Raw genomic sequence first — 13,624 nt, 5'->3', positions numbered from 1 at the left:
TCTATACAAAATGGACAAAACTTATATTAGCTTAAGAATAAAATTCCATATTTTTTCTTTTTAAAAATGATAATAAAATATACAAACAATTTTGTGATAACAAATGGTCATATATTTTTTTTTCACATTTAAATAAAAAAAAGTACAAGATAAAGATATTATATATATTGTTATTTTTCATATATGCATGTATGATATTGAAAAGTTAAAAATATTATGAGATATATTCACACAAAAAATAATAAAATAAAAAATAATAAAATAAAAAATAACTAAAAAATAATAAAATAAAAAATAACTAAAGAAGGAATGAACAGTAATAAGGATGTTTTATATTTTTATATTTATATTTTTATTTTTTTTCATTTTATGGGAAATATTGTTCACACGAGGAAACATACTAAGCATATGTGTATATTTATTTATATAATATTAAAAAAATAAAAATACATAAAATTTAAAGGAAAAGTGCATGGGCTGATAATAGTATGTTATTATAAATACATGTGTGCATGTATGCTTTGAAAAATGTTTATAGAAACATACAAACTCTATATTATTTGTGTACACAAATGTATGTATATATATATACATATACATATACATATATGTATGTATATATCTGTGTATGTACTAACATATAATACGCAACCTTTCTTTTATTTGACATAATAAATATTCTTATTTAAAAAAAAAAAAAAAAAAAAAAAAAGATAACATTTTCGGGGCATATAGTTAAAGGTTTTATATTTTCTTCTGCATTTTATTATTTTTTTACATTTTTACAAAAATTTATGTTTCGTTGTTATTGTTTACATATTTATCCCTTCTACCTTTTTTTTTTTTTTTTTTTTTTTTTTCCTTTTCAAATAAATTATATATTTTAGAAAAGATAAAAGTCGAAATAAAGGTGTATAGATATATCTTAAGGAAAAATAACATCCATATTTATTTAAAAAATATGAAAAAGGGGAATATATATAAGTTGATTATAATATGTTAAAAAAGTGATATATACTAAATTATAGTTTCTAATATTTTACAATATTTTCCAAATAGGATATATGGTTATAAATAACATCATGTGTGTATAGCTTATATGTGATTCTATTACGATTCTACAAAATTGTAAAAGATGTGTATATATCAAATATTAAGATCATATTTTATACAGACATATACACATAATTATATAGTAAGGTTATGATTTATATATTTGTCTGAATTTGTAATATTTGATTTCAAGGTTTGTGAAAAATAAAAAGATTATGAATAAAGCACAGAATTGTAACCAAATAGATGTAGACAATTTTTGTGATCTATATAATATAGTGGATAGAAAAAATAATAAGAAGAAAAATAATGAAATATGTAATTTTAATGATTTATTTAAATATGATGATTATATAAATGAAATGAAACATAATGATAGAAGATCTAGTTGTGAAGAAATACAAAACACAGAATATATAAATAAAAAAAATTCAAAAAAAAATAATAATTCAAGTAATTATTTGTGTGAATTATCTGAGAAAAAGAGGTCCAATTTTGATATAGATGAAAATAGAATCCAGAAATTGGTATCATTTTCAGAAGCATGCTCAGATGTAGAATCATATGCCATGTCATGGAATGAATCACATCTAAGAGGTTATAGTGAATCCAGTGTGGATTGTATGAATAAAGAAGAAAATGGTAAAGACCGAATCAGTTTCAAGAATGAAAAACATTATTTTGATTCTGAAAATGAACAAGTACAAAATAAATGTGAAGATATTTTGAGTGATGAATATATTCGAGATAATAAAATAAAAAAAAAATTAAATAAAAAAAAAGGAAAAATAAGAGATAAAAATTGTTATTCCTCAAAAAATGTAAAAGAATATGGAGAAAAATATAATAAAAGAAATAATAAAAATATAACAAGCATCTATAAAGGTAGTAATAATGATTCTGAAAATGAGGAATTAAAATATTATAGATGTAGATATTGTGAAATAGATTATGTTGATAGTGTTGTACAATGTAATACATGTGAAAGATGGTTTTGTAATGGGTCCTATGGAACATGTGGAAGTCATATTGTTACACATCTAGTTCGATCAAAACATAAAGAAATAAAGTTACATAAAAATAGTGTCCTTGGGGAAACGATATTAGAATGTTATAACTGTGGATGTAGAAATGTTTTTTTATTAGGATTTTTACCAACATTAGAAGAAGGGGTAGTTATTATTTTATGTCGGGATCCATGCTTGGCATATTATATTTCTATAAATGATAAAAATGGAAAAAATGGAAAAAATGATAAAAATTGCAAAAATGAAAAAAATGAAAAAAATTGCAAAAATGATAAAAACTGCAAAAATGATAAAAACATGAAGAGAGATATACCTATTCAAGATGAAGAGAGTGAAGGAGAATCCAAAATAAAAGAATGTAATTTAGAAAATTGGCAACCAGTTATAGAAGATAGATGTTTTTTAGAATGGCTTGTAAATATTCCACGAAAAGATGATGCAGAAAAAAAAGGTAAATTAACAACATCTGTAAATGTAAATAAGTTAGAAGAATTTTGGAAAAATAAAAAAGATGTATATATAAATGAGTTAGATTTAAAAATATTAGATGATGAACCCAAAAAAGTAAAATTAAAATATACAGATGCAATAGATTATAAATTAACATTTTCTCCATTAATTGAATTAGAATCAAATTATGATAAATCAATAAAAGAGGGACATAAACAAACTAATGTTACAATACGATGGGATGTAGGTTTAAATAAAAAAAGATATGCATATTTTGTATATATTAAAGAAGAAAGTGAATTAAGAATAGTAGTAGGAGATGAATTAAAAATATCATATACATATCCAAATGGTAATATATGGGGTTGTGAAGGTCATATATCTAGATTAAATAGTAATGAAGAAATAGCATTAGAATTAAAAGTATTATATAATATAGATGGACCATGGAATTATAATATAAATACAGGGTTTGTTGTAGAATTTGTTTGGAAAAGTACTGCTTATGATCGTATGCAATTAGCTTTAAATGAATTTGCTTTTAACTCATTTTCATTAAGTGGCTATTTATATCACAAATTGTTAGGACATGATATAATTGATGAACCAATAGATTATAATAAAAAAGAGTTTAATTTAAATAATGATAATAAGAAATATAATAAAAAATTAAATGATAATTTATATACTTCTTATAAAATTGTAAATTATTCTGCTCCTAATTTAGCTCCATTAAATCATTCACAAATAGATGCAATTAAAAAAAGCTTAAATTCTCCACTCTCTTTAATTCAAGGTCCACCAGGAACTGGTAAAACATTAACATGTGCAACATTAGTGTATCATATGCATAAAACAAAAATGGGAGGAAAGGTTTTAGTTACTGCACCAAGTAATGTAGCTGTTGATCAATTATCTGTTCGTATTCATAGAACCGGATTAAAAGTTGTAAGATTATGTGCAAGAAGTAGAGAATCTGTATCTAGTATAGCTGATTATTTATATTTACATAATCAAGTTAAATTACTTAAAACAGATGTAGGAGAAGAATTAAATAAATTATTAGAATTAAAAGAAGAAGTAGGTGAATTATCTCAAAAAGATGAAAATAGATTAAAAAAATTAATTTTACATGCAGAATATAAAATTTTAACTGAAGCAGATGTAATATGTACTACATGTGTAGGTGCAATGGATAAAAGATTAAAAAGATTCCGTTTTAATCAAGTTTTAATTGATGAAGCAACTCAATCAACTGAACCAGAATGTTTGGTTCCAATAGTTACTGGAGCAAAACAAATAGTATTGGTTGGAGATCATTGTCAATTAGGACCTATAATTGTATGTAAAAAAGCAGCAAGTTCTGGGTTAGGAAAAAGTTTATTTGAACGTTTGGTTATGTTAGGAATCACACCATTTAGATTAGAAGTGCAATATAGAATGCATCCATGTTTAAGTGAATTTCCATCTTATGTGTTTTATGATGGATGTTTACAAAATGGTATTACATTAAAAGAAAGAGAATATCCTTTAAAAAATTTCCCATGGCCAAATTCTAAATATCCAATGTTTTTTTATAATTCTAATGGACTTGAAGAAATGTCTGCATCTGGAACAAGTTACTTAAATAGAAATGAAGCACAAAATATGGAAGTTTTAGTTAGAGCTTTATTAAATGCGGGATTAAAAGCTACACAAATTGGTGTTATAACTCCATATGAAGGACAAAGAGCATATATTACATCACTTTTTCAAAAAAATATTTCTTATCAACATTGTTTAGATATCGAAGTTGCATCTGTAGATGCATTTCAAGGAAGAGAAAAAGATTTTATTCTTTTATCATGTGTAAGATCAAATAAAAAATTAGGAATTGGATTTTTAAATGATCCAAGAAGATTAAATGTTGCATTAACACGAGCAAAATATGGATTAATAATTTGTGGTAATGCAAAAGTTTTATCTAGACAACATTTTATTTCTAAAGAAAAAATTAATTCTAATGAAACTATTACAAATGTAAATTCAGTTTGGGTTAATTTATTAAATCAATTTAAAAAAAAAAATTTAATTGTAGAGGGATGTTTATCTAACTTAAAACCAATAACAATTAACATTCCAACACCAGTTAAGCAACCATCAAAATATATTAATTTTAATTATTTCCAAGATTTAAAAAATATAAGTAGTAAAATATATGATAAAGGAATAAATAGATATACAAGAGATAATGGAAATAATAAAGATAATCATAAATTTAAATATCAAAGAAATGATTCTATTTTGAGTCAAAATATGTCAAATAGTAGTATTTGTAATGAGTCAGTTATTGATCAAGATATTTATAATTTTATTAATGAAAGAAAAAGAAAAAATAAATATTCTCTTAACTCTTATATTAGCAATCTTAGTCAGCTTTCTCAATCCAATGGTAGTATATCAGATGACATTCCAAACTTTAAGGGAATTAATAATTCTGAAAATATTGCTGATGGAGATGTTAATTACATGAGTTGGAATTTTAATGAAACTAACCTTGATAACAAAATTAGTTCGAAAAATGGAGACATATTTCCATATCTATTTTATCAAAATAATGATGCCAATCCACAAAATAAGAACCTCCACTAGTTATAACACTTTGACAGTCCAAAACGGGGAAAGCGGTTAAGCGGTTAAGCGGGGCAAGCAGTTAAACGGGCCAAATAGGCAATAAATGCGGTAAAAATGTAGGCGGCGAAAATATAGGCGGCGAAAATATACGCATTATTTTGGCATTATATAAAAAAAATATGAAAATAAATAACCCCAAAACTAGGATATTAAAGATAGGTACCTTCTTTTAATGTAAATAAATTTATTTAAACAGTTTTATTTATTAAGGTTTGTATTAAAAATAAAATAAGAAGACAACGAATATTAACTAAATTAGACAGTTTAGAATAACTATGATAATAATAGTAGCTGAATAAACAAAAAAAAATAACAAGATAAATATTCAATAAATACAAGATTTTTGGAATTTTATTCTATAATAATTATGTTTAATTAATAAATAAAAAAGGAATCACCAAAATATATTTATTTTTTATCATGTATATTTATATATTGGGTATATTTGTGTATGTGAAAGGTTTACCATTTTTTTCCATTAAGTGTGCAAAATTACTTAAACAAAATAAGTTGTACATATAGAATATTTATACATGCATTTGGTGATTGTTTTTATGAAATAACGTTTCATTGAAAAATGAATAATTAAAATTTTTAGAAAAATGTTTTTTGTGTTTGTAGAACAAACATACTTAAGCCCAATGGCTTTTATTCATTTAAATCATTTACTTCCTTTTTTGGAATAAAAATAATATTTTATTATTATAATAATTAGCAACTCAAATATTCTGAACGTTCAGAATTTTTTATAACATTTAAAAAAATATATATTATGCCCTATTCGTTCTTATTTCTTATTTCTTTAATAAAATGATTTTCATCCAAAAAGGAAAGAATAAATAATATAACTTATTTTATATTTTTTATACATTTTTGATACATTTTTGATACATTTTTGATACATTTTTGATACATTTTTGATATATTTTCATTGATTAGAAATGCGATAATTTGACAGTTTATTTTATTTTCCAATAACCACGTGTTTGTCAAGTTGTTAAGAAAAATAAAGAAAAGAATAAAACAGTTGAATGAGCACACTAAATACAATTTCGTAATAAATAAAAATATAAAATAATTATTTGTGTATGGTCTCGTAAATTATGTCTTTCTTTTTTATTGTCTAAATAGATTGATAATATATTTAGTAGATTTATTCGTAACATATGTCTATACATATAGTTTGTTTTTATTTCTCAATAGTGAATAAAATACGAAGTGGATAAAATTCTAAATGGCTTTGAGTAAGGAAATTATAAAAAATTGAAGAAGAAAAACTCATATATGAGGAATAATGAATATAATAAGTTACAAAATGCACACACACACACACACATATATATATATATATATGTATATGTATGTATATATGTATATTTTGGTGTTTCCATTTCCCCCTTTAAAGTTAGCGATAAATTAAAAAAAGAATTTCTAACATTTGAAGAAGGGAAGGAGCTAGTTGCAAGCACTTTAAAAACAGGAAGGGGGATAGAAATTTTGAATAAGATAATTAGCGAAAAGAAATTACTAAAAATATTTATTGATAGATTAAAAATAACAAATAAATTTAAAAAAAACGTTGAAAAAAAAATTATATACTACAGCTTATGGTTTATAGAAAGAAAAATTAAATCAAAATTGATAGAAAATTGTAGTATTTTTTTCGACATCTCAAATAGTGAGAAATTTTTGGAGAAAAAACGGAGAAGCACAAACGAAAGCAAGAATGACGATATGAGTCATAATGTAAACTATAGTAAGAAATTTAATGTAGACAATAAAAATTTCCAAATGATATATAAGCTATTTAGGTTAGAAATAATTTTAAAAAGATATGTAAATAAACTATTACAATTTTTTTTTTTTAAGTGTGATAATATTAATAATTTTAATTTTTTAAAAAATAAATTAAAAACATGTATTAAAGATAATTTAGTGTCTCCTAGATTTAATTTTCCGCTTCGGAAATTTCATACATATTTTAAATACCCAAATATTAAAACTACAACAAAAAACAAAATAAATGATTTTGGTAACATATATAATAAAATTTTATATTCATCATATGATGATTACAATATGAAAAAAAAAAAAAAAAAAAAAAATAATTCATCAAAATCATATACATTACTACCATTAATACCATATTACTATAACGACTTACCATCCATTAAAATGTCAAATGACTATATGAAAATAGAGGGAGGAAAACTAAATAAAGATATCACAAAATAATATATATATACACACTATACATAATATAGGCTTCGATGTTTATATGCACATGTATATAAATAAGTAATGTCTATATTTGTCTATTTTTAAGAATATTAAAATAATTTAAATTATATTATTTTAATTCCAGCTTTTACTTATAATAATAATTCATTTAAAAAGTTTGAAAATATAAAGAGAAGCTATCCAAAAAATACTAATATATAAATATATTGTTTGTGCATTTATAATAATTCGCTTATTGTTTGTAAAGCACTGTATGCAAATACACTCGTCATATGTATATCTTTTTATTGTACGCTTAAATGATTCTTTGAATTCGTTTGAATAAACAGGGATATAATTACATGCACATTATTATTGAATAAAAAATAATAAGAAAATAGTAAGAAAATAATAAGAAAATAGTAAGAAAATAATAAGAAAATAGTAAGAAAATAATAAGAAAATAGTAAGAAAATAATAAGAAAATAGTAAGAAAATAATAAGAAAATAATAAGAAAATAATAAGAAAATAGTAAGAAAATAATAAGAAAATAATAAGAAAATAATAAGAAAATATGGTTTTATAACCCTCATGTTACAGATTTAGTGAATATTCCTTTTCAAGCATTAACCCATGAAATACGTGACATGATTAAAATTGTATTTGCTTTGCCATTTTAGTATCATTTTCTTTGCCATTTTAGCACCATTTTCTTTTGTATGTTAAAATTGGTGAATATTAAAAGACAGGATAAAAGAAAGCAAAATGGAACGCTCTACTTACTTTCCAAAAAAGTAAAATAAATCCAACACATCCAATGCGAAAAAACGCATGCATATATGTTGAAAAGAAAGAGAATGCATATCACAGATTCTTATATATAGATTTATACAATTTCTTAATTAATGCAGATTTGAAAGAGGTGTGTCATCTATAGTAGATGTTCTTTTTAAAAATAAAATTTTTCATTTATATTATTCCTTTGATAAAATTAAAGAATATGATGGAACTAAAAACCCTCGAAAAAAAGATGAAGACGTAATCAAACTAAAAAAATATGAAAAATCAAAAAAAAATATTGAAAAAATAATAAATTTAGGTTTAACTATCATAAAAACTATAAAAGGAAATGATAGCTTTCTTATGGAGCATGTTTTAGAAAATTATAATGCTATTAAAATAAATAGTAAGAATAATGAAGGAAAGAAAAAGATTATAAAATTTGATGATGAATATTTAAATTACCAATTGAATAATAACAAATTATTGGAAGAATTAAAAGATAAAATAAACAATATGACAAATGAACATATCATAAATAATGAAGAAACATTGCATATAGGAACCAACAAAATGAATTCATATTTAAATAAAATTCCTATTATAGATAAATATATAGATAAGAATAAAACTTATTCAAAGGAAGAGTTGTCAAATGAATTAAATAACTTCTTTAATAATTTTTATCTTGAAAAATTTCAGATAAATATTAGCCATGATTTTTTTAAAGCAAGTGATAATGAAAATCAACCAATTTATGATGATGGTACTGTAACTAGTAAATTATTTTCAGAATATTTCAATAATTGTAAAAAAGATAATAAATTAAACATATTAATAAAAGAAATAAATTTAAATAGTTTAAAAATATTCAAAAATATTTTATATAAAAACATTAAATTTATCAGAGTATTTAATGCGAAAAATTGGGATACCGGGAAAATTAATAGTCTTCAATTGTCTAAATTGTTTGATATGTGATATGTGATATATATATAATGCTTAAGAAACCAAAACTTATAAAATATGAACAGCAATGTAAATATATACTTTTTTTAAATATAGCTAGTTATGTGTGCAAACTTTTCCCTCTATATTTTTTTTTTAATGCATGTGTATGCCGCAATTTTAATAAGGTTATGTTATTTTTTTTAATTTTGTTTTATTTTATATGAAACATTGCATTTTCTTTAGACTATTTATTGATTTTTTGGAAATGTTTTATTTTGGCCAATTACGAGTAGCCTTATTTTAATTTTATATATTTCAAAAAGTTTTATTTTGCCAATTACGAGTAGCCTTATTTTAATTTTATATATTTCAAAAAGTTTTATTTTGATATCAGTTACCTTGATTTTCCGCATAGTTTAAACATTTTAATTATCCTATTTACTTCATTTTTTTTCGCTTGATTATTTTGGTATTCCCTATAATCAGTTGCTTTATTTAGCTATTTAAGTTAAGAATGAATAAAGGGTCATGTGAAAACGTTAATTTATCAGATAATAAAGCACAGCTAGCCAAAGCTAAAAAAGTCAAAATTGAAAGAAAAAAAAATTCATAAAAATATCCATAAAAATATCCATAAAAACATGCATAAAACATGTAATACATACATGTGTGTGTATATGTATTTATTACAGGCAATGTCGCAACTTGAAGATCTAGAAATTGAATGTTTTGGCGAATTCTTGAAAATTAATATTTTAAAGTAAGACAATAAAATGATAAAAAAAACAACAAATTAAACAAATATAAATAATTTAATGAAATTATTATAAAAAAAGTTAAGTAACATATGTTTTGATATAAAAATCGCTAGAACTGCCTAACAATTTTTCGAAAAAATAAACAAAGAAATTATTTTGATATTCCTTATTTTTTAGAAAAGGAATAAATATTGATATATACAAAAACATCATAAAGGATTTATAATAAAAAATTGATTTTTGAAAAAAGAGATTGATATTCTCCCCTCCCCCTCCAAAAAAAAATAAATATGTTGTAGGCATGTATTTATGTCAGTTTGTAGCCATATAGAGAATGTATAATTATTTTTATATTTTTTTGGATAATTATAAATGAGATTGATTATATATTTCATTTAAATAAAGTGATTTTTCCTGGTTTTTCATGTATTAAGTGGATTGCTCGTTTTTGTCCAACAATTCTTTCAAGTTCATATGTGTGATATTTAGTGTAGTAACACATAGATGATGCGTTTGGTGAATTTATAGTTATATTTTTAATTAATTCAAAATACATAAATTGAAATTTAGGTGGAGAGAAAAAGATGACATGATTAGCATTTTTAAAAGTACATCGTTCATAATAAATTAAACGAGCTGTAACTAGTAAAATATTAATTTTTTCAAATTTAAATAATTTTTGGATTTTTATTCGTTTTTTTTCAGTGGTATATTCATTAACACCTTTAAAAGATATATCATTTTTTTTTAATATTTCATACAATCTAATGTATTCTATATATGTTGGTATACAAATAATAAGTTGCTTTATATTAGTTAAAATTTCGATAACATTTGTTGAGAAAAAATTGATTATACATTCTTCAATTTTTAAAATATCATCACATTCAATTTTTTTGAAATATTGATTTATTTTAAGTATATTTCTTACACTTAATAAAATAGTATCATCATCGTTTTTTATAAATAGTTTTAAATAACTTCTATAATTATTTGACATTTGAATTAATGAGATAAAATTTGTGTCTATAATATTTGAAGTAATAATTGTTTGTCTATAATTTTTTATATATCCATCTATGGCATATTTAGCTATTCGATTTATATTAGCATTACGCCATTTTAATAATGGTTTATTTATAAAATTTAAAACATTTTTTAATGTTAATATATTTTGCATTAATATAATATCAATTTGATCAATAACTAATATTTCAATTGATGATAAAAAATCATATTCATATAATTTTTTTTTTTTATTATTATTTGTGTTAATTTTTTTTTTTTTATTTGTTTTTTTTGCTGAATTTTCAGTATCGTTTAATTCATAATCATCTGAATTATATTCATCATCATTATATATATTATTTGTTTTTTCTTCTGTTTCTTTATATTCTTTTATAATAATTTCTAAGCCTAAAGGAGAGCATATTAATATATCACTATCATAAAAAGGACTATATAATTGTATTTTTTTTTCATTTTCAAATAATTTGATTCCTAACCTAAAACAGTCATCACTGTTACCTCTATATAAATTAATATAATCAAATGATTGTTTTTTTTTTATATACATATTTTTAAGATTTTTTTTTTCTTCAGGTGGTAGATCATATTCATTAATAAATCGGTTTTTATTTTTCACTTCAATTAATGATAACATATTAATTAGTATATCTACGTATTCTTTACAAATATATCTAAATGGACATAAAATTAAAACTTTGGGTTTTGAAAAGCTTTCATCACAAAAATCATCTTTTAGTTGTATATTTTCTTTTTCTACTTGTTGTGTTTTTTCTAATTTTTCAATTTTTTTTTTTATATATAATTTTCTTTTTCTTTTTTTTTTTAAATGATTTAAGCAATGTATACTGTTTAGTAATCTTATAAAATGGAAATTCAAAATATTTTGATTTGAATAAAAAACATCGACATATGAATTTATATAATGGAAGTATGCTTTAAGTTCATCTCTTTCTAAAATAGCTGATACATCTCGAAATGTTTTTTTTTTCATTTTTTTTTTTTTCAATTTTTTTTTCATTTTTTTAATATCATCAATATTGTCTTCTTCATTTGATTCTTGTTTTATAACCTTTTTAATATCTACATTGTAATAATTTTGCATATATTCATATATTTGGTTATTAAAAAATTCAAGAGGATATTTGAATTCTGAAATATATATTTTTAATTTATTTATGATAGGTTCATATATATTATAATAATTATTATCATCTAATATAGATTTTGGATGTGTTTTCAAAATTGTCATTAAAAAATATGTGATATTATTTTTTTCTATATAATTTGAAAAAAAATATGGTTTTATTTTTATGTTATTAAAAAATAGATTATTAGTTTTTTCGTCTATATCTTCATTTTGTATTTCAACTTGGTCAATTTGAGAGGAGTATTCTTTTTGGTTTTCTTGATTTGTCTTTTTTTTAAAAATATTTGTTTGTAAAAATAAATTAGAAGTAACATACATATTTTCTATTGTTTGATTTTTATTTAATTCTGCATTATCATTGTTGTGTTTTTCTTTTTTTGATTTTATTTGTAAAAATTTTTTAATAAAATAATCATCAATATTTTGGCAAAATGTAAAATAATAGTCCATTTTATTTTCAACTAATTTATATGATTTGTTTGCATAATCTGCATAAATATCTTTGTGTTCTAAAATATGATCATTTTCGCTAGCTATTTTATTATCAGTATCATTTTCTTTAACATTAAGGAAATCTTCATTTTGACTTTTTATATTGTTTATTAAAATGTTCATATATATTTCGTCTTTGCTTTGAAACGAAGATGCCTCATTTTTGTCATTCCCATTTTTATCGTTGCCATTTTTATCGTTGCCATTTTTATCATTTTCATTCCCATTTTCATTCCCATTTTCATTCCCATTTTCATTCCCATTTTCATTCCCATTTTCCACTTCACTTCTGAACTGTGGAGCTTGCTTTGGGTCCAGTAGAGTATGGGGAGGTTTGGGTTTAAGTGGTGGGTTGTATGTATTTTTGTTTTTTTTTTGTAAAATTTGTAAGAATGTTTTATATGATTTATTATTTATATTTTGTGTTTCATTATTTTGATTGTTTTCTGGTGTATTTTCAAGTTGCTTTAATTTTTCATATTTTGCTAACAAAGCTTTATCAATTTTTTTTTTTTTTTTTTCATTTTCATCATCATTATTGTTTTTAAAATTTTTTATATTATCATCTTCTTGTGGTGTTGTTTCATTTCGTTTGTTAATTTTATATTTCAATTCTTTAAGTTTTTTTTTTTTTTCCTTTTTAACATATTCTAATTCGTATAGTTCATTAATTGATGTTATTTTCCTTTTATTTTTTTTATATTTTTTCATATTGTTTCAATGTTGAAATGAAAGGGTGATATGTGACCTTCTTTATTTTGCTTCCTTTATGTTTCTAATCAAATGATAGCTACTATTTGCATCACTACTATAAATATAATCGAATAAGAAGAATAAAATTGACTAACAAATAAGTTTGCTAATTTTATGTATTATTAAAAAATTATAAACATATTATATAGATGAAATAAAAAATGAATATAATTTCAGAGTTACAAAAAAAAAACACCAAATTAAAATATGCATAATTGTTTATATACATAGTCTGTATAGATATAAAAAAAAAAAAAAAAAAAAAAAAAAAAAAAATATTAAAATAGGT

At 21.8% G+C, this 13,624-nt stretch overlaps 5 protein-coding genes across 5 annotated transcripts; 4 read left to right on the top strand and 1 right to left on the bottom strand.

Annotated features, from left to right (window-relative positions):
• Positions 1-1,268: 1,268 nt before the first annotated feature.
• PY17X_1206900 (nonsense mRNA reducing factor 1) lies at positions 1,269-5,162 on the top strand (the record flags this gene model as incomplete). Its single annotated transcript, XM_723922.1, has 1 exon — positions 1,269-5,162. The coding sequence occupies one exon, from the start codon at positions 1,269-1,271 to the stop codon at positions 5,160-5,162; it is 3,894 nt and encodes a 1,297-aa protein (XP_729015.1).
• Positions 5,163-6,438: 1,276 nt separating this feature from the next.
• On the top strand, positions 6,439-7,439 carry PY17X_1206800 (conserved Plasmodium protein, unknown function; the record flags this gene model as incomplete). Its single annotated transcript, XM_723923.3, has 2 exons — positions 6,439-6,448; positions 6,610-7,439. 2 exons carry the CDS (start codon positions 6,439-6,441, stop codon positions 7,437-7,439), a joined length of 840 nt encoding a protein of 279 aa, XP_729016.3.
• Positions 7,440-8,190: 751 nt separating this feature from the next.
• Positions 8,191-9,186, top strand: PY17X_1206700 (conserved Plasmodium protein, unknown function; the record flags this gene model as incomplete). The annotated part of the gene is made up of 2 exons (XM_022956706.1): positions 8,191-8,219; positions 8,337-9,186. 2 exons carry the CDS (start codon positions 8,191-8,193, stop codon positions 9,184-9,186), a joined length of 879 nt encoding a protein of 292 aa, XP_022812568.1.
• Positions 9,187-9,670: 484 nt separating this feature from the next.
• Positions 9,671-10,140, top strand: PY17X_1206600 (conserved Plasmodium protein, unknown function; the record flags this gene model as incomplete). Its single annotated transcript, XM_022956705.1, has 3 exons — positions 9,671-9,739; positions 9,849-9,916; positions 10,092-10,140. The coding sequence occupies 3 exons, from the start codon at positions 9,671-9,673 to the stop codon at positions 10,138-10,140; spliced, it is 186 nt and encodes a 61-aa protein (XP_022812567.1).
• A 165-nt stretch (positions 10,141-10,305) lies between these two features.
• PY17X_1206500 (U3 small nucleolar RNA-associated protein 25, putative) lies at positions 10,306-13,293 on the bottom strand (the record flags this gene model as incomplete). Its single annotated transcript, XM_022956704.1, has 1 exon — positions 10,306-13,293. One exon carries the CDS (start codon positions 13,291-13,293, stop codon positions 10,306-10,308), a length of 2,988 nt encoding a protein of 995 aa, XP_022812566.1.
• Between the last annotated feature and the right edge of the window lie 331 nt (positions 13,294-13,624).

Source organism: Plasmodium yoelii (genome assembly GCF_900002385.2).
Source record: "Plasmodium yoelii strain 17X genome assembly, chromosome: 12".
NCBI lineage: Eukaryota > Apicomplexa > Aconoidasida > Haemosporida > Plasmodiidae > Plasmodium > Plasmodium yoelii.
This window is presented reverse-complemented; position numbering and strand designations above follow the sequence as displayed.